Below are 22,339 nucleotides of genomic sequence, written 5' to 3' on the forward strand. Positions count from 1 at the left end.
ACCGGAATCGAACCCAGGACCTTTCGGTCCACAGGCCAACGCTCTATCCACTGAGCCAAACCGGTTTCGGCAAAGGCTACATATTCTTAATGTGCTCTTTTTCCCTTTGATTTCCTTCTTATTATGATATGCTTATTTTTTTTTTAAAGTGAGTTCTAGCCCTAACCCAAATTATTAGAGTATGATTTTTGTGGGTGAGGAATGGAAATCTGTGTTTTTAATAACCAGTGGAGTTTGTTCTTGGGCATATGAGAATTGGAGAAGCACTGTGCAATGGAAAGAATGCCAGTTTTGTAGGTGAGAAGTTTCCAACTTGCAAATTTAAGGCGAGTGGACTCAGATCCCTTCCAGATCTGTGATTATGGATCAATAAATAGATGGTTTTTGATATGTGCATTTCAAATGAGAGAACTGTGTATGTAATAGTGTAGGAAGTTGGAGGCTTTTTAAAGAACTGCGTATTGTACTAAGATTTAACTGGAGGATATTTGGAAGAAAGTAGCAGGTAAGATTGAAAGGTGAATTAGTGATCTCATCCAAACTGAATACCAGAAGTGTTAAATATGTTCATGTACCACATAACATGTCAGTGACAGATCACATATACCACAGTGGTTCCAAAAGATTACAATGGAGCTAAAAATTTCTGTTGCCTAGTGATGTAGTAGTGCAGTGCTATGCTATTTTAAATAAATTTAGTGTTGCCTAAGTATTCAGTGTTTACAAAGTTTACAGTAGTATACAGACATATCCTATGCCTTCCCATTCACTCACCACTCATTCATTCACTGACTCACCTAGAGCAACTTTCAGTGCTGCAAGTTCCATTCATGCTAAGTGCCCTACACAGGTGTACCATTTTAAATTTTTTATGCTGTGTTTTACTGTGCCTTTTCTATGTTTGGATATGTTTAGGCACACAAAATGTTTATTGAATTCATTTCTGGTCTGCTACCTAGTCTGATGAAGGCTTGCTTGACTAGTTTAATATCATTCAACTCTCATCTCTAGAATAAGGGATTAAAGTCTTGCAATCAGATAAAAAAATAAATGCTTTTAGGGACATACAGTTTTTCAAGGAGTCAAGGGGGAAAGAGGTAGAAGTATGCCAATGTTAAGTTTCAGGCACTTAAAATATTTAAGTGCTTGTGGAAAAAAATAGACATTCAGTTATTGCTAAGTTGTATTATTCACTCTTTGCCAATATCAGTAATTATTGAATTCTAAATCCCCAAATGATTATTTTCCCTTTTATTTGATACATATCAAAGGGGAAATGCCTTTCTTGCCTTTTCGTTCTCTACTCTTTAGTTCTAGTTTATCCCTTCTAATACCCAGAAATCTAGGCATTAAGATTAAATTTATGCAGGCTTACTTATTTTCTGTTTTTGCTGTCACTAAAATACTCTAAACCAGCGATTTTTAACCCTTTTCATTGCATGACATGCAAACTAATTACTAAAATTCTGCAGCACACCAAAAAATATATTTTTACTATTCTGGCAAAAACAAAATAGGTGTAATTTTGATTCATTCACACTAGACAGCTGTTGTTGTATTGGCTGTTGTTGTTTTTTAAATTTTACAATCTCAGGGAAAAGAGGTCAGTGCCCCTGACTTAAATAATCAGGTATTGTGTCTTAAAAATTCTTGTGGCATATCAGTTGAAAATCACTGCTCTAAATTATGTGAATTGAGTTGAAAGAACAATAATTGGTAGATGAAAACTATTAAAAATAAACTCTAGATAGTACTTTAAATATTCTTAAAGTGCTAAATCACTTGATTCCATAACTGTTCTATATAAGAAAAGCCTAATATGCAAATTGTCCCTTCGATCAGAAGTTCGACTAGGGGGTGAGGCCAACTGTCCACAGCCCCTCCTCCCAGATGGCCTGGCCTGGGCCCGGCCTGGCCCCGGCCTGCAGCGGTGGCAGGCAACTGGGGGAAGGGAGGCCCCTGCCGGCAGCCAGCAGCCTCTAGGGACCCTACTGTGTACGAATTTTGTGCACTGGGCCTCTAGTTGAAAATAAACTCTAGCCCTCACTTGATTCCATAACTATTAAAAATAAACTCTAGCCCTGACTGGATGGAGTGTCCGCCCATGTACTAAAGGATCCTGGGTTTGAAGGGCCCTCAGTTAGATTTTGGTTGAGGACACGTACCTTGGTTGCAGGCTTAATCCCCAGCCCTGGTTGGGGCATGTGCAGGAGGCAACCAATCGATGTGTCTCTCACATAGATGTTTCTCTTTCTCTCTCTCTCTGTTTTGCACCCTCCCTTCTACTCTATCTAAAAATCAATGGAAAAATATTCTTGGGTGAGGATTAACAAAAAACAAACAAAAAGACCCCTCTAGATGACACTTTAAGTATTTTTAAAGTGCTGACTCACTTGGTTCTATGACAGTCGTAATGACATTAAATAAACGTAGAGAAGACTGTTAGTTATTTGTTGTGTGGCCAGTTTTAACTCCAGCATGACACAAAATTGAAATTTATAAAACACTTCAATTTTTTGGTGAAAATAGTGAACATAATGATAGCTCAAGTGGATTTTTTGGCCAGGATCATTTATGTAAACACAATGATTTTCATATTTCTTTGTCATATTTACTGTGTTGACAAAACTGTAGAATCAAAAGGGAGTTATTAGGCAGTTGTAAATTACACTGCTAGGAACATAGGGGTGCATATATCCTTTCTGACTGGTGTTTTGGGTTTCTTAGGTTATATTCCTAGAAGTGGGGTTACTGGGTCAAATGGCAGTTCCATTTTTAATTTTTTGGGGAAACTCCATACTGTTTTCCACAGTGGCTGCACCAGTCTGCATTCCCCCTAGCAGTATACTAACTTCCCTTTTCTCCACATCCTTGCCAACACTTGTCGTTTGTTGATTTGTTGATGATAGCCATTCTGACAGGTGTGAGGTGGTATCAGGATGTTGACCTGTTGTTCTCTTTCTTTGTAGTGTCTTTTTGATTTGCATATCTCGGATGATTAGTGACTTTGAGCATTTTTTAATATGTCTCTTGGCCATCTGTATGTCCACTTTGGAGAAGTGTCTATTTAGGTCCTTTGCCCATTTTGTGATGGAATTGTTTGTCTTCCTTTTGTTGTATGAGTTTCCTATATATTTAGGAGATTAATCCCTTAGCAGATGTATCATTGCCAAATATGTTCTCCCACAGTGGGCTCACTTTTTGTTTTGTTGATGGTTTCTTTTGCAGTGCAGAAGCTTTTTATTTTGATGTAGTCCCGTTTGTTTATTTTCTCCTTAGTTTCCATTGTCCTAGGAGATGTATTGGTAAACATACTGCTACGAGAGATGTCTGAGATTTTGCTGTCTATGGTTTCCTCTAGGACTTTTATGGTTTCACGTCTAACATTTAAGTATTTTATCTATGTTGAGTTTATTCTTGTGTATGGTGTAAGTTGGTGGTCTAGTTTCATTATTTTGCATGTATCTGTCCAATTCTCCCAACACCATTTATTAAAGAGACTGTCTTACTCCATTGTATGCTCTTGCCTCCTTTGTCAAATATTAATTGAGCATAATCGCTTGGGTTGATTTCTGGGTTCTTTGTTCTGTTCCATTGTTCTATATGCCCGTTCTTGTGCCAGTACCAGGCTGTTTAGAGCACAATGAATTTGTAGTATAACTTGATATCTGGAATTGTGATTCCTCCAACTTTGTTCTTCTTTCTTGAGATTGCTGCAGGGTCTTTTTTGGTTTTATATACATTTTTGGAATGTTTGTTCTAAGTTTGTGAAATATGCCATTGGTATTTTAATAGGGATTGCATTGAATCTGTAGATTGCTTTGAGGAGTAAGGATAATTTAATGTTAATTCTACCAATCCATAAACATGGTATATTCTTCCACTTGTTTATATCTTCCTTTGTCTCTTTTTTCTACATTCTGCAGTTTTTGGAGTACAGGTCTTTTACCTCTTTGACTAAGTTCATTCCTAAGTATCTTAATTTTTTGGTTGCAATGGTAAATGGGATTGTTTTTTTATTTTCTCTTTTTGAGAGTTCACTATTATGTATAAAAATGCTATGGATTTTTGGGTGTTATTTTTGTATTCTGCTTTTCCGAATTCGTTTATTAAGTCTAGTAGTGTTTTGATGGAGTCTTTAGGGTTTTCTATGTACAGTATCATGCTATCTGGGAATAATGAGAGTTTTAGTTCCTCCTTTCCAATTTGGATGCCTTTTGTTTCTTCTTGTCTGATTGGAAGTGAGTACTATGTTGAACAAGAGTGGGGAAAGCGGACTTCCCTGTCTTGCTCCTGTTCTTAGGGGTAATGGTTTTAGTTTTTGCCCATTGACTATGATGTTGGCTGTATGTTTGTCATATATGGCCTTTATTATGTGGAGGTATGATTCCTCTATTCCAACTTTGCTGAGAGTTTTTATCAAAAAAGGGTGTTGGATTTTGTCGAATGCTTTTTCTGCATCAGTTGATATGATCATGTGATTTTGGTTTTGCAATCTGTTTGTCAATATAACATTTATTGATTTGCAAATATTGTGCCAGACTTGCATCCCCTGAATAAATCCCACTTGGTCATGATGTATGATCTATTTAATGTATTGCAGGATCTGATTTGCTAAAATTTTCTTGAGGATTTTAGCATCTATGTTCATCAGGGATGTTGGCTTGTTGTTCTCTTTGTTTGTAGTGTCTTTATCTGGTTTTGGAATTAGGGTAATGCTGGCTTCTTAGGAAGAGTTTGGAAGTGTTCTTTCCTCTTGAATTTTTTGGAATAGTTTGAGGAAAATAGGTGTTCTTCTTTGAGTATTTGGTGAAACTCCTCTATGAACCCATCTGGACCAGGGCTTTGTTGCCTAGGAGTTTTTTGATTATTGCTTCAATTTCATCAGTAGTTATTGGCCTATTCAGGTTTTCTGATTCTTCCTGATTGAGTTTTGGAAGGTTGTATTTTTCTAGGAATATGTCCATTTTGTCCAGGCTGTCCCATTTGTTGGAATAAAGTAGTTCATGATTTTTTTTTATGATCTGTTGTATTTCTGTGGGGTCAGTTGTTACTTCACCTCTTTCTGTTTCTGATTTTGTTTATTTGGGTCCTCTCTCTCTGTTTCCTGGTGAGTCTGGCTAGAGGTTCATCAATCTTGTTTATCCTTTTGAAGAACCAGGTCTTGGTTTTATTGATATTTTGTATTGGGTTTTTTTTTTGGTCTCTCTATCATTTATTTCAGCTCTGATTATTATTATTTCCTTCCTTCTACTTATTCTTGGCGTTTCTTGTTATTCTTTTTCTAATTCTTTAAGTTGTAGTGTTAGATAACTTATTACCACTTTTTCTTGTTTTTTTTGAGGTAGGCCTATAGTGCTATGAGCTTCCCTCTCAGGACTGCTTTCACTGTGCCACATAGCTTTTAGATTGTTTTATGTTCATTTCATTTGTTTCCAAGGTGTGCTTTTTTTATTCCTTCTTTGATCTCTTTGGTAACCCAATCATTGTTTAACTAGAGGCCCATTGCATGACATTTGTGCAGTGTGTGTGTGTGTGTGTGTGTGTGTGTGTGTGTGTTTGTGGGGGTGTCCCTCAGCCCGGCCTGCGCCCTTTTGCAGTCTGGGAGCCCTTGGGGGATGTCTGACTGACGGCTTTTCATGGAGAGGGCCTATGCTGTCAGTTGGACATCCTTAGCGCTGCTGTGGTGGTGGTGGCTAGCTTTGCTCGCCAGTTGTCAGGCCGGCTTGTGGTTAAGCGGCGCTCCCCCATTGGAGCGTACTGCCCCCTGGTGGTCAGTGCGTGTCTTGACTGGTCATTCTGCCTTTTGGTCGCTTTGCATATTACCCTTTTATTATATAGGATAGCAAGCTATTTAGCCTCCAGGTATTTGATTGTTTTTGAGTGTTTTTATTGTAGCTGATTTCTAATTCCATGCCATTGTGGTCTGAGAAGGTGCTTGATGTTTTTTCAGTTTTCTTGAATTTGTAGAGATTTAGCTTGTGTCCTAACATGAGGTCAATCTTTGAAAATGCCCTGTGTGCACTTGAGAAGAATGTATATTCTGTAGCTTTGGGGTGGAAGATATCAGTTAGTTTCATCTGTTCTAGACTGTCATTTAGGATTGCTGTTGCCTTGTTGATTTTTTGTCTAGAAGATTCATCCAGTGTTGTCAGGCCCCTACTGTGATTGTATTGCTGTCAACCTCTCCTTGATATCCTCAGAAGTTTTTTTATATGTTTAGATGCTCCTGTATTGGGTGCATATATGTTTACCAGAGTTATAGCCTCTTGTATTGATCCCTTTAGTATTATGAAGTGGTCTTCCTTATCTCTTATTATGGCCTTCACTTTAAGGTCTATTTTTTTCAGATATAAGTATTGCTATCCCAGCTTTTTTTTTTTTTTTTTTCATTTCCATTTGCCTGGAAATTTTGCTTTTTAAAAAGTTGTTTACCTTTGCTTATACTAGCTTATTTTATGTGAATATGTGTTTATATTTAATTAAAAAAACATTTTTATTCATTTCAGAGAGCTAGGAAGAGGGAGAGAGAGAAACATCAATGATGAGAGAGTGTCATCAATCGGCTGCCTCCTGCATGCCGCCCACTGGGGACTGAGCCCAGAACTCAGACATGTGCCCTGACCAGGAATTGAACTGGTGAACTCTTGGTTCATGGGTTGATGCTCAACCATTGTGACACACTGGCTGTGCTATATTTAATTTTGTAGTTGAAACAATCTCCTATTTACAGCAAAGTTGCAGGACATTATAAATATTTTCTGGAACCATCTGAGAGAGAGTTGCAGATAAGATGTTCCATCACCCCTGAATTCTTCAGTGTATGTTTCCTACAAACAAGCATATTCTCTTGGATAACTCAATACAACTGACAAAACCAGAAAGTTAATTTAACATTGTGGCATGACCACCCTCCATTGAAGTTAAGCCAATTGCCCCTTGAGTGTTCTTTATAGCCATAAGATCCAGTTCAGAATCACACTTTACATTAGTTGTCATGTCTTTTCGTGGTCTTCAGACTAGAATATCACAGTTCCTCAGTCTTTCCTTGACTTCCAAGACCTTTACACTTTTGAAGATACAGGACAGTTATTTTGTAGGTTATCTCCATTTTGGTGTTCTCTGAAGTTTCCTCATGGAGTAGGCTAATCTTAGACTCCTTTGGTAGGAAATAACAGAGAAGTGATCCTGTGTTCTCACCCGTCCTATCTGGTGACCTTAATTTCATTGTGTCCCATTACTGTTGATATTAACTTCAATCCCTTGATTAAGGTGGTGTCGGCCAGGTCCTATCCATTATAAACTTATTTTACTTTTGTACTTATTTTTTTGTGGACAGTTACTTTGAGGCTTTCTCATCAAACTTTGTATTTATTTATTTGTTTATTTATTTATTTATGAACTAATGGATTTCTGTTTTATTCAATGGATCATAACCTGTTACTATAATTTATTTTGATGTTCAAGATGGATTCTATATTCATTTAAGATGCACGCATCATTCTTGGAGCATTTCCTGACTATCTGGCCCGAGAAGATTTTCATCTTATATTTCCCTTCTCTAGCCCTGGAATTGGCCAGTTCTCTAAAGAATTTTTTGGCTAGATTTAGGGACTATATGTTTACATTTCTCAATCTCTCTTTCTGTGTCTCTGTGTGTGTGTGTATAGAGAGAGATATCATACACTATGACTTCACACCCATAACTCCGATTTTAGTCCAATATCACAGGCCTTACTTGCAGTGTTTTTGTGTTTTGTTTTGATTTTCTTCTATTTGCAGTTCTCTTCTACAGAAACCAGGCTTTGATTATAATCAGTATATTTGCTTGACTACTCGATCTCTATGGAATTCATCTCTAGCCTCTCCCTGCATGATGCTGACCTTGCTCAGACCACCTAATTACTTCTGGACTGAATTATTTGGGAAGAGGAAGGGCTTATATGAAGCTTCTGATTTTTCCAATTGTTTTATAAATACAGACATTTTTTGCAAATAGTGTTGTAGATTTATCTCCTCTAGAGTTTAGAACAGGATTAGAGGATATACTGGTGGCAAATAAACACATGAAAAGATGTTAAACGTCAATGGACAAAAGGGAAATGCAAATTAAGACCTTGAGGAGCATCAGCACTACACATCTATTAGAACATCTGAAATAAAAACTAGTGACAACTTAGTAGTGCTAGTGAGGATGTCGAGAAACTGGATCTCATATTGGGTTTGGGAATGTGAAAATGGTACAACCAGTATGGGATATAGTCTAGCAGTTTCTTAAAAAACTAAACATACTCTTACCATATGACAGCATTTATATGCCTGGCCATTTATCCCAGTGAAATAAAGACTTATTTTCTCATAAAAACTGGTGCATGGTTGCTCATAGCAACTTTAGTTGTAATAACAAAACACTGGGAAAAAAACAAAAAACGTAAATAGGCTGGCACATGTATTCCACTGGATCCTACTCATCATTAGAAAAGAAAAGTCTGTTGATACACAACTTAGGTAGATCTCAAGGGCTTTATGTTGAGTGAAAACAGCCAATCTCAGAAGGTCACATACTGTATGATTCCATTTATATAACATTCTTAAAATGTCAAAATTATATATAGAGAGATCAAATTAATGGTTGCCAAGGTTTAAGGATATTGGAGATAGGAGGTGGGTATGACTATAAAGGAGTAGTCTGAGAGAACTCTTTGTGGTAATGGAGTATTTATTTATCTTGATTGTGGTGTTATAGGAATCTAAATGAGTGATAAAATGATGTGGAACTATATGCAGCAGGTCCTTGAATAATGTAATTTTGTTCAATGTCGTTTTGTTCTAACATTGATGAGAAAACAACAACAATAATTGCTGGCCAGGGCCACTGTCTGTGTGGTTTGCATGCTCTCTCCATGTCTGCATGGGTTTTCTTTTGTTACCTCCCACAGCCCAAAAATGTGCAAGTTGGGTGAATTGGTGTGTTTACATTATCCTAGTCTGAGTGACTGAGTGTGTGTGTGTGTGTGTGTGTGAGTACTTCTGTCCAGGTGGAGTCCCACCTTGAGCAGCCTGGACAGGCTCTGGCCACCTGTGACACTGAACTGGAATAAGCATGTTGGAAAGTAATTATTTTATGTGTTTTTATTTATCTTTCTTAAATGTATGTGTAGCTCACATTTATTTCACTGTTAAATATTAGAAATGTTTGGGGTCTTTATTTAGAAGTTTAGTGTTGTTTTTATGACCAGAAATATGGTGTTTAAACTTAATTCTTATTTATATCAATCAGCCCATGGTAAAATTGGTTTTGTTATATGCCATTTTGCTTAAAGTTGCAGTTTCCAAGAACCTGTTGACAATAACAACGTTAAGTGGGGACTTACAGTATACAAATTGTACTAATGTCAGTTTCTTGATTTTAATACTGTACTATAGTTATGTAAGATGTAAGCATTGGGGAAAGGTGGATAAAGAGTACACAGGACCTCTTGTTATTGCAACTTTCTGTGAATATTTCATAATAAAATTATTTTTAAAGAAATAAGAAAAATATAGTGTGGGCCAAGTAAAACATGGCTCTAGGCCAAGATTCAACCCTCTGACCTATATGTGTGTGACCTCTGCTTGAAGTTTTAAAATTTTCATATTTATAGATTAGAATTTTAACTGGTCCAATTAGGTTTTTAAAAAAGAATGAGTTAGAATGTAGACACTTAGGCTTCAGTAAAGGAAAACATAGATAGTATTTCTCCTAATATTTGGAAAATATGGAAAAAGAACTCAACATGTCAGTAGTAGTTATATTTTGCCTTTTCCTCAAATTGACTTGATAACTTGTATTGGTTTGTTTTATATGTGTATTTTAAATTTCCCTTGTTTTCTATGTAAAACTCCTAAATAAAATGTCAGCAGCCTATTGAAAGTATAAATAATACATTATAATCCAGTGGGGTTTATTCTCAGAAATGCAAAGATGATTCACTATCAGTTGATGAAATTTATTATATATGGTAAGTATATCATGGGATTGTTTCTTGCCTTTGCTTATAAGGGGATTATACTTTCTTGTTCAGTTGATATCAGGTTTGGCTATGTGACTTGCTTTTGGCCATGGAATGTGAGGTGAGGTGAGGTGATGTGATGTGTGCCAATTCTGAACAGGTTAACTAATTTATGCTGTTACTGCTTTTTTGTATACTTAAGTGAAACGACATTCAACAAGATTGAAACTAAAATCTTTAGAAAATAAGATGTGTAACTTGATTAGTTGAAGTTTATGGCATTTAGTCTAAAGACAAAATTCAACACAAATAGAAACGGAGATGTTAGAGCTAGAATAGCTGAGAGCTAGAAAACAATTGTCCAGTGGAACATTGGGTAAATGTTTTGTAAGTGCACACCTGGAGGCTACAACAGTAGCAAATCCGAGACCATTGAGCTAAGAAGGTAAGAGGCAATTCTTGTCACAATTTTAGGATTCAGCTATTTTAGGTACTGTACGCATAATGTGGTGAGCTGTAAGTTTGGCTTGCCGACCTCACACATCTGAGGTTGAGTAGATAGCATAATACTCTAGAATTCTGATCGTGTATTTTTTTTTTTTGTGGCCTGTTAAGCCCTTTCTTTCTTACCCCATAACACCTTGAATAAACCTAATGGAATTTGGCCTGTATGGAATTGACATTTCTCTCTGTGTAGGTTTAGCCAACCTTTGGAAGGTGTGCCCATATTCAAGGGTGGTACTGGGTGCAGGGCCAACAGGCAGCACCTATGGAGAGTAGACCTGGTGGTTGCTCAGGGTTCTGCTCTCTTTCTATACTAATTTTTAATTATTTTTTTTAAAAAACCATAATAATTGTAGATTAATAGAGAAACAATAGAAGCTTTCATACTTAAGACAGAAATGTGACAAAGATGCTCATTATTACCACTGTTGTGTAATTTCTTTTTTTAAAAAAAAATTTTATTGAGTTTTTACAGAGAGGAAGGGAGAGGGATAGAGAGGTAGAAACATTGATCAGCTGCCTCTTGCACACTGGGGATGTGACTGCAACCAAGGTACATGCCCTTGACCGGAATCGAACCTTGGGACCCTTCAGTCCGAAGGCCGATGCTCTATCCACTGAGCCAAACCGGTTAGGGCTGTTGTGTAATTTCATAATAGTAGTAAGCAAATGTAGTTATTGATGTTATAAAGGTTAGAAAGGAGGAGGCAAAATTATCACTGTTGGGAGGTGATTGCATTAGGTTGTACCTGAGAACTTAACACAAATAGGATTCAGTAAACTAGTGGGAAGTGAGAAATATATATAAATAAATATGAATATATTAAATATATATATGTATATATTGTAGCACACACATTTGCTAAATGAGGAGGGTCTGTGAAAAACGTATTTCCAAAGTAGATCATGTGCTCTATTTCTGAAGAGTGTCTTTATATCCTACCTAATTGCCTGCATTTCCACAAGAATCCTAAGAGAGTATACTAGTAATAAATTTAGAATGTTTTATATCACAAATTGTTAATGCCAAAAAAGTAATTACTCAGGAAGTATTTAGAATGGAATCGACACTAAACTGAATTGTGTTCAGTTAGATTACAGCAATGCAATATATTGGCCCTCTGTTTTCATAGCATAGATTTTTAAAAACATTTTATTAACTGTTTAATATGATTAAATATGCTTTAAATCAGTCCTTTAACTCAGGACATAAGCTTCTACTACTCACAGGAGAAATATTTTTTGCAGAGGAAATTATTTTGAAAGATGACTAATGCTTCTCTGCTTTGTGGTCTTGGCTTTTTAAGCAAAATATGGTGCTTTTCTTTAGCAAAGTAATGTAGGCAGTTAGAAATCAGATAATCATTTGAAGAGCTGTTTACAGATTATTTGGCAATAGTGCCTGGGATGAAGGTGTGTGTATGTTAGGGTTTTGGAAGCTCCCTAGGTGATTCTTTGTTTGATTTAATTATGTCTGTTGTGTTTGTGATTATATGTTATTTATATTTTAAGACATACAAGTAAATAAATCTTTCATGCCCAGCTTAATAGCATCAAAAGAAATCTGACTTTCCACATCCTTTGGCATAAAAGTTTATCAGCCAAACTTTAAAAGTAGGAAATTAGAAGGAAGTTTTTAAAGTACCATGAGGAAAGAGAACCATATTCATTTCACACCAAACATACAAAGCTATGTATATATATCTGCATGCTCTCACCTTTATCTTCTGATGTAATTTAAACTCAACTCCTAAAGAGCCTGAATCAAGGAAAACTACTCTCAGTGCCTGTCTCTGAGCTCTGCATTTTCCAGTCCCTGGGCTTGGAATGTGGAGGAGATGAAAGAAAACAGACTTGAGAATATACAAACATGAGCTCAGACCTTCCCCAGAACTTCACCCAGAACTCCCCCAGCTCCTAAATTTCACTTTAAAATGTGTTTGGTGCTTTATCTGAATTTTGGGTTGTCTCAGGGATGTGCCTGATATTAGAAAGCTATTCCATGCAGGTAGAAAAGAGACTAAAATGCCTACTTGGGGAAAAACTCTGATCCTTTATCTCACTGGGATGATTTTATGTTTACTGTGCTGCTTAGACTAGTAGGAAACAAACTAGAGATTTAAGGAGTATTTATGAGACTAGCCCTAAATTTCTTAAACTGGATGAAATTTAAGTTATAATTGTCTAAGTAAAGATTTTAGGTGGTTCTTGAAATAGTAAGTGGTCTGTCTTGTATTAATGTTTTTTATATTCCTCAAAGTTTATTTTGCCAAAATTTATATTTAGCCTGTTGATTGTCAGTCTGCTGTTAATGTTCTTTACTCTTTATCAGCACAAACACACAGTTGTTTTTTCTTCTCTGTTTGAAGAAATTCTGGAAAGAATCAGAAACCAATAACACCTTGGGGGGTATGTTTGTGAGTGTGATGATAGAAATTGGGTATATGGGGGGGACGGCCTTGGCTTGTTGCAGATGTTGAAAGGACTGTTGACCATGTACCTTTTAATGTTATCAAAAAAATAAAACGATATGAATATATTAGTTACATAAAATATTTAAGTAAGGGGGTCGATGATTATTGTTTCAAGTAATATGTGCTCTTGGTAGAGTAAGTTGAAAATATAGGAAACAACAAAGAAAAAAGTACCACCAGTAATCTCAACCACCTAGATAACGACTCTGTTACTATTTTGTTATAGATTGTCTCAGTCCAAAAGAAAGCGCATGACTATATATACAAATTTGTACCTTTTGACAAAAATAATTTATAATATTTTATAGCCTGCTTTTAAAATTTAACAGTATGTTGTAAGTAATTTTCTAGAATCTTAAGTATTTGCTTGCATTCATTTTAATTGTTGCCTGCTGTTTTATTATATTGCAATACTTTATGTAGGCAGTTGGATATATAAATTGTCTTAACTTTCCCTGATGTAATTCCTTGTAGGTAAATCAGAACACATTCATAATTATTTTTTTAAAGCTATTGTCATATTACCTCCTGGAATGGTTGTGCTAATTTGCACTCATGGTGTATGAGAGTCTCCCTAAAACTAAGGCTACAAGAGGCTGCCCAGGTGACTAACCATAAAATTGTTTGTTGCAGTATAATAGGTAAAACCTGAAGAAAGGGCAACTCCTAGGTCCATGGTTGTGGGGAGAAAAATCTGGGGCATGGAAACTAATTTTACTTTACACCTAGTATGTAGTTGACATCAGGCTGTAGTAAATATTTTGCATAGTTTAATCTGGGATTTTTGGATATTGAATATTGACCATGATGGATGGAATTTTTGATGTCCTAGATTGAAACCTTTTCTGCTAATATATTGAATTATGTTATGCCTACTGGCTGGCCTAGCATTTTATTAATAGAGGTCTATGTAAACTGAACATTTGTTAGATTGAAATATGTTTAAATGTGGAGTCCAACTGAATTTTTTAAAAAACGAGAGACAGCTAACTAAGTAGCCTACACACTTGGAATCCAGAGAAAATATTGCACAGTATTTAATTGCCTTTGAAAATGTTTACTGACCATCTTATTTCAACGTGCAGAGGTACTTTGCTGGCATTCTAGTAGTTCTGTGAATTTTACTTTTGGATCTTGGGAAAGAATGAGAACAGGCTAGGGCAAATAATTGGCAAGAAAAGCAAATTGTTACAAGTCTGTTTACAATGCAGCCTTGTGTACCCACTCTTTGTCTATCTGGATTTCTGAAACTGGATTCCTTCGCTCTGAACTAGTTAGCACAAGAGCACTCTTTTCCTTTAGGGTTCTTGGAATTGTAAGCATGCTGGAGAGAACACTATTATGTATATCTTAGTTGGATGCATGCCTCCTGTCATTGTTAGGACTTGGTGTTGTAAAAGGATTAATGCAGGAGAAGTAAGCTGGGAATGGTTTAGAGTGGAAGTCTTTGGAATTGGTTCTTAGGTCTGTTTATATTATGGACATTTGAGAGTGAAGAGGTTACAGGTATCAAAAGGCTGTTACTCATGAAACCAGAAATATGCTAGTTACGATATTAACATTTTTTTATTTGTTAAATAGAGGGGCAAAGACTGCTTCACTTAATAAATATGGCCTTGATTATGAGAAAATCTAATTTTATTGTGCAGGCTGTTCTGAGTAGTGTCTTTTTTTGTTTGTTTGTTTTAACCCTCACCCAAGGATATTTTTCCATTGATTTTTAGAGAGAATGGAAGGGAGGGAGGAGGGAGAGAGAGAGAAAAACACATCTATATGAGAGAGACACATTGATAGGCTACCTCCCTCATGTGCCCTGACCCAGGCCAAGCTCCAACCTGCAACTGAGGTACATGCCCTTGACTGGTAATTGAACCCACAACCCTCCAATCTGTGGTCCAACACTCTAACCAGTGAGTAAAACTGGCTAGGTCTATCTATACTAATAATAGAGGAATATGCAAATTGTCCAGGATGCTGTCACAGTAATAGTAATGACCAGCAGGCTGCCTGGGGCGACAGGACCGGCAGGGAGGTTAGTGAGGGACGACCAAACGACTGAACAGTAGGCTGTGTGGGGCAACCAGGTGGCAGGAGGGTTAATGAAGGACGACCAAATGACTGAACAGCAGGCTACATGGGGCGACCAGGCCAGCAGGGGGGTTAGTGAGGGACGACCAAACGACTGAACAGGCTGTGTGGGGTGACCAGGCTGGCAAGGGGGGCAGTTGGGGGCAACCAGGCCAGCAGGGGAGGCAATAAGGGGTGACCAGGCTGGCGGGGGGGGGCAGTTAGGGGCAACTAGACTGGCAGAGGGTGGCAGTTGGGGGTGACCAGGCTGGCATGGTGGGCAGTTAGGGGCAATCAGGCAGTCAGGTCCCGGATTGTGAGAGGGATGCCCGACTGCCAGCCTAAATCGGCAATCGGACATCCCCCGAGGGGTCCTGGATTGGAGAGGGTGCAGGTTGGGCTGAGGGGAACCCTCCTCCTGTGCACAAATTTCATGCACTGGGCCTCTAGTTTTGTATAATAGACATGGCATTATTATTGCACCTAATATGGGGTCATGATCTGTTAATAAATCTTATTTTTATTATAAGAATATGGAACATGAAGATAACTTTTCTTCTGTCAAATTTTAATAGTTGTGAGTCTCTCTTTTTTTTCTTAGAACTAAGGGCAAAATTTAGACTATCTTTGTTACTGAGAGTAAAGGTAATATTTTAAGAAGTCATATATTTGGTTTTAGGTCTTTTTTTGCTCATTTCTATTCATAAGCTTACTATGGATTTTGTGTAGATAACCCTTCTGCTCATTTTCACTCTTTTTTCTCTTGTGAAATATTTCCTTGTGATTACAGTAAAAGCATGATGAAAATTAAACTTTTAATAATTAAAATGCTAAGTTCTGTCATCTGCTTAACAACTGAATTTTTTTGTTTTCAGCATTGGTTGGATGTTACAAAGAGTATCAAAAAGCAAGTTAAAAGTAAGTGTTGAAAAAATTGTGAAAAAAATAGAAATTGAATTATATATAATTATAAGTTATTTCTAATAGTAAGGACTTAACAATCGTTTCAGATTAATTTCTTAGCATTTCTACTTTCTAAAAATAATTTAAACCTGGAATACTGATTCTAAATTATATAGGATTGATGGTAATTAGATTGAAGTGCCTTACAGTTTGTTTCCAGGAGAAAGCCTTGCAGCTTGCAAATGAGATTAAGTTCCCATGAGATGCTTAACCTTTATTTAGTAATTTCTTATGTTGGAATTTTCTTGTTTGGCATTTGTCCAGCTTTTTGTGAAAAATATTTTGAGGCTTTAAGGCTGTGACTTTAAAAAATATATATATTTTTGTTGATTGATTTCAGAGAGAAAGGGACAGGGAGACATAGAAACATCAATGATGAGAGAGAGTCATTGATTGGTGCCTCCTGCATGCTCCCTACTGGGGATCCAGCCTGCAATCTGGGCATGTGCCCTGACTGGGAATTGAACCGTGATCTCCTGGTTCATAGGTCAGTGCTCAACCACTGAGCCACACCAGTTAGGCAAAGCTGTAACTTTTTAAAAAATTAAGAACAGTGAAAAGAAGCGTTTCACATAAAATGCCAGTGTTATTCCTATCAGTAGTCAGGAAAATACCTTAGTATTCAATCCTTAGTATACCTTATCCTGTATAGTAACAGATTTCAGGGCATTGCAACTCTTGTCGTTACTAAATAATGGAACCACTGAAAATATAGATGTTAACGAAGTAGGTGAAGTGAATTGGAAAGTGTATGGGAGGATTTGCCATGAACAATTAATAACATAAGTGTTCCTCTGTGCTTTTAAGAAATACAGCTCTGCAGATTGTCAGGGCTGTCAGATTGCACAGTCAGAACTTTTGTTGTTGTTAATCCTCACCCAAGGATACTTTTTCTATTGATTTTTAGAGAGAGCAGAGGAGGGGGGAGAGAAGGAGTGAGAGAAAAGAGAAAAAGAAGGAGGAGATGGAGGAGGAACAGGGAGCGGGGAGGGAGAGAGGAAGGAAGGGATATAGAAAGAAAGAGAGAGAGAGAGGAGGGAAACATCAATGTGAGAGACACATTGATTGGTTGCCTCCCGCACTTGCCCCAATTGGGCCCCAGGATCCAACCTGCAACCCAAGTACATGCCCTTGACTGGGAATTAAACCTGAGGAATACTGGTCAGGGCTCAGTCAGAACTTTTTTACTTGATACTAGAGGCCTGGTGCACGAATTTGTGCATGGGTGGGGTCCCTCGACCTGGCCAGCGATCGGGCTGATCAGGATCCCTCCCCACGGGAGGTTGGCTGGCTGACCCACCCAATCAGGGCTAATAGGGGCCGGCCGGGGGCGGAGGCGGGGAGGTTCGGGAGGTTGGCTGGCCAACAGGAAGGACTGCAGGAAGTTGGCCATGGGAGTTTGGCTGTGGGAGTGCACTGACTACTACGGGGCAGCTCCTGCGTTGAGAGTCTGCTCCCTGGTGGTCAGTGTGCATATAGCGACTGGTCGACCCATCATTTGGTCAATCGGTTGTAACGGTCGCTTAGGCTATTATATGTATACTAGATGCCAGGTGCACGAAATTCGTGCATGGGGGCAAAGGGGTCCCTCAGCCTGGCCAGCACCCTCTCCAATCTGAGACCCCTTGGGGGATGTCTGACTGCCAGTTTAGGCCTGATCCCTGCGGGGAGTTGGACATCCATCTCGCAATCCAGGACCGCTGGCCCCTAAGCACTCACCTGCCTGCCGGCTGGATCGCCTTAACTGCTCTACCCTGCCAGCCTGATCGCCCCTAACCACCTCTGCCTCGGTAGTGCCACCATGGCTTTTGTCCGGAAGGTCGTCCGGAAAAATTCCGGTCTAATTAGCATATTACCCTTTTATTAGTATAGATAGATATTGGCCCTGAACTGTTAGAATTAAATTAGAGCTATCTATTCTTAGGAAGACAGATTATTTTAATAGTACTGTATGATGGTATAGTTCAAAAAAAGATAGCTCTTTTTGTATTAGGTTTAATCAAACCTACACTGTAAACTGAAATATATTAAAACCTGTTATCTTTTGTCCCCAGTTCAGTGGATTTTTGACAGATTTACTGACTGTAAATTCTTATTATTTAAATAGTTATAAAAATTAAAGCTTTTTTTCTTTTTTTTAATGGCAGTTGGTTCACCCTATTGTCTGCATTTTCGAGTTAAGTTTTATTCCTCGGAACCAAATAATCTTCGTGAAGAGCTAACCCGGTAAGACATAGTTGAACACGGGTAAAGTTTAGTCAGGCTAGCTAAAATATTGGAAGATTGTCCATAATTCTTTCCAGTTTATAGATAGCTAATGAAATGTATTCCTTGCCTTTGTAACAGACCTCAGACAATAGACTGTCATTTGGGATAGTGCTTTTTAAGTGTAGGATTATTTTCCTTTTTTTTTTTTTAATCAGTTTTCAAAATAAAGAGTTAGTTCCCCAGCATCCTCCAAAGGTAACTAGTGAGTTCTTTTTTTAAGTGTCATTATCAACTCATGGATTTTAAACGGGGCTGATGTGTTTAAATACATTGCCATGTTTATTGATGTCCAAAATGATCTATCTTTGGCCACTGAGAGTTTATTCAAGTAGGCTCCTGATTTGCTTTACCTATTGAAATGCCATTGATTAATAAAAAATGTTAGATTTTAATTTGTTTTGAATAATTTTGAATAAACTTTAAGTAGGTTATATATACCTATTTTTACTTTTTCTTGCCCTCCTGGTATTTCTTAATAGATGATATTACAAATCCCTCCCCAAATCCATGACTCATTCTACTTACTATTTATTAAGTAAAATATTGAATTGTTGAATCCCTTCAGGAGGACTTTGCTCTTGACTACTCTGCCAATGAGATTATAGCTAGTATTCAGTTATATGCATGCTAGTATCCTTTCACATATGGGATGGCTGCATTGTCAAAGCACAGTTAAATCAGTTCACAGAGCTCATTCTTAGTATTTTGCCTTAAATCTTTTCTTTCTACTGTATGTATTCTGTGCCTGCTATGTTTTAAAATTGATTTCAGAGAGGAAGAGAGACAAGAGAGAGAGATAGAAACATCAATGATGAGAGAGAATCATAGATTGGCTACCTCCTGCACATTCTCCTTTCTCCCCGCAACTGGGGATCGAGCCCACAACCCAGGCATGTGCTCTGACTGGGAATTGAGCTGTGACCTTCTGGTTCACAGGTTGGCGGTCAACCACTGAGCCTCACCGGCTAGGCTGTTTTTTGCTGTCATCTTACAGACATGCTACCATCCTCCTGATGCTTATTGTCCCTTTTTTCTTTTATAGACTTTATTTTGGGCAAAGTTGTATAATTAAGAATGTTTCTTTCCAAATTAGAAGGGTAAAATTGTTCACTTCAGTTAAATTTGTGCCTTTTGTTATTCTTAGGTATTTATTTGTTCTTCAATTAAGACAAGATATTCTCAGTGGAAAGTGAGTATTAGTTTCTTTGAGTAGTTTAAAAATGTTTTTGAAAAATCATTTTATAGCTAATTATGAAAAAGAAATGGCCAGCATAAAGTATATATTTCCATTTCTCTTTAACTGAAGGTTGTGAAATTGTTTAACCAATTGTGTTTGGTCTCAGATTGGAGTGTCCATTTGATACAGCAGTTCAGTTGGCAGCTTATAATCTGCAAGGTAAGCAGTTCTCATGTTGATTATTGGGAGTAAAGCATAACTATTTTCAGTGTATGGTTAGGTAAAGAATTTCAGGAGATTCAAAATGATATGGGAGAAGCAGCACTGATTTTGTGTAAATTTGTATCAATATCCAACTCTGACTTTACTTACACAAGTTTTAGAACATTGCCTTCTTTCTCGTGCCTTTCATTTAATTTGTGCTTTTTCTGTCTATAAGTTTTCAAATTATTATTACAGTCTACTTGATAATTCCATAAATGTTATATTTGGCCATCAGCTATTTTTTTCCTTAAAAAGAATACAGTTATATATTAGAAAGTTGCCACAGCTATATGGTTTGCTTTTAGTAGTATTCTTAAAAACAAATACATGAAAGAAATACTTAGCATGTATTTAAAAGTTCCTGATGGCTATTTTAAGGATAAAAAAGTATTTTTTTCAGTAAATGAGAGTAATGAAAAACTCAAATCTTGTACCTTGTTACATTAATCATATAGTGTTAAATTTAGGAATTTTCTTCTAAAAAATTGAAATTCTTATAAAACATTAATTTCAGTACTTGTTCACAAAATGGAAAAAAAATTCTGATTATAATTTTATGCTTTGGGTGAGGGGGCTGATTCTATATTTATCTCCAATCCCTCTAAGATCAGTAGCACTTATTTGCCATTGTAAAGATAATAATACTAAAATGTTAATGTTTTCATGATAAACCTAATATTTTGCTCATTTTGTGCTTCCAATATTTAAGAAAGCATATTTTCCTATTGATAGAAGGATTGTGAATGGACGAAATTTCTGTACTTCAAAAATATACCTCTAGGATAATTGTTACCTATCCATCTCCATCTACTATCATAGTCTGTCTACAAATTAAAACTTTTCTCGTCTGCAGAATATTAACGATACTAGTTTGGAAATGCTATGCTTCTAGCATTGTAACAATCAGAAGTATATAACTGCGTGCATCTTTCTTGAAAGCACGTATTTTACATTTTATTGATTCCTATATGAAGTTGTTAATTCTAAAATTTTTTGATCTATTGAAGAGCTATCATTTTCAATATCTGTTATACCATACTATAGGCCCAGTGCATGAAAATTCGTGCACTTGGGGGGGGGGGGCGGTCCCTCAGCCCAGCCTGTGCCCTCTCGCAGTCTGGGACCTCTCGGGGGATGTCTGCCTGCTCCCCGGGAGGGATCGGGCCTAAGCTGGCAGTCAGACATCCCTCTGGCAGCCCGGGAGCCCTCGGTGGGACATCCTTAGCACTGAGCGTCTGCCCCTTGGTGGTCAGTGCGTGTCATAGCAACCGTTTGTTCCCAGTGGTCCGTTAGGGTCAATTTGCATATTACCCTTTTATTATATAGGATATTCCATCAGCTGGTCTGTCTTTGTCATATTGTGTAATTTTCATGACAAGCAAAGTATATGCTTCTTGAAAATATGGTTTTTATACATTTTTGTGTATTTAATAAAACACTATTCAGAGTAGTGTTTACTAATTACTTAATGTTTGATTGGTACATGTGACTAATACATTATTTCTTAATTCTTCTTATATTTCTTTCCTAAATAAAATTTTTTCTTGAACTTTTCATCCATGGCACCATTAGTTTGGATTTCTTAAAATTTTATGTTTTGTCCTATGCATCTCTCTTTGTCTCCTGCCTAATAGTTTATCAAATCCTATTAATTCTTAAGGTTCTTAAAAATAAATTTGCTGAAGTATTACTTCCATCTTCATAAAAGGAGCTTCTTGTTTCATTTATGATTTTATATATTTTTTTTAAGTATATTTTTTATTGATTTTTTACAGAGAGGAAGGGAAAGAGATAGAGAGTTAGAAACATCGATGAGAGAGAAACATCGATCAGCTGCCTCCTGCACATCTCCCACTGGGGATATGCCCGCAACCCAGGTACATGCCCTTGACCGGAATCGAACCTGGGACCTTTCAGTCCGCAGGCCGACGCTCTATCCACTGAGCCAAACCGGTTTCGGCAATGATTTTATATTTTATTAGGGTAGTTGTTATTAGCTTTTTCTCATACTCTCAAGTTCACTTTTCTGAACCATTTTAGTAAACATTCTAAACAACATTATATAGCAGATTTGGTTTAGAGCTCCTTAAAGTCACTGTAGTCCAGACAAAAGAGCAATTTCTTCAGCAATAAAAGGGTGTAATAAAATCTTCAAGGAAGTTAAGTGACAATATATTTGTAATATGTGTTTAGAGTGGGTGCTCAATAAATAATGTTATCATTTGTATGATTATCTCAATGTAGTTCTCATGTATTTTTTCTCTCCACAGCTAGATTTTTTAAAATAAAAATGGAAATATTTTCATTTTTTTTAAATATATTTTATTGATTTTTTTACAGAGAGGAAGGGAGAGAGAGAGTTAGAAACATCAATGAGAGAGGAACATCGATCAGCTGCCTCCTGCACATCTCCCACTGGGGATGTGCCCGCAACCCAGGTACATGCCCTTGACCGGAATCGAACCTGGGACCCTTCAGTCCGCAAGCCGATGCTCTATCCACTGAGCCAAACCGGTCCCGGCGAAATATTTTCATTTTTAATGAGTAAAATATTATTTTAAAGGAAAACATTCTTAAGTATAGAAAACTAGAATGTTTTCCCTTTTCCCCCAAACCCACAGTTCAGAGCT

The 22,339-nt window shown here is 37.1% G+C and overlaps 1 protein-coding gene across 2 annotated transcripts in view; it reads left to right on the forward strand.

Moving 5' to 3' along the window:
- Window positions 1–22,339, forward strand: part of EPB41L5 (erythrocyte membrane protein band 4.1 like 5) — a 160,765-nt gene that overhangs the window by 29,728 nt on the left and 108,698 nt on the right. For both annotated transcript variants that reach the window (XM_081095458.1, XM_081095459.1), the window contains exons 4-7: window positions 15,913–15,955; window positions 18,148–18,226; window positions 19,413–19,457; window positions 19,612–19,664. In XM_081095458.1, the coding sequence (XP_080951584.1) occupies window positions 15,913–15,955; window positions 18,148–18,226; window positions 19,413–19,457; window positions 19,612–19,664 (220 nt within the window). The remainder of the gene's footprint in view (window positions 1–15,912; window positions 15,956–18,147; window positions 18,227–19,412; window positions 19,458–19,611; window positions 19,665–22,339) is intronic.

The sequence above is a fragment of the Myotis nattereri genome, assembly GCF_964212035.1.
Source record: "Myotis nattereri genome assembly, chromosome: 7".
NCBI classification, from domain to species: Eukaryota; Metazoa; Chordata; class Mammalia; order Chiroptera; family Vespertilionidae; genus Myotis; species Myotis nattereri.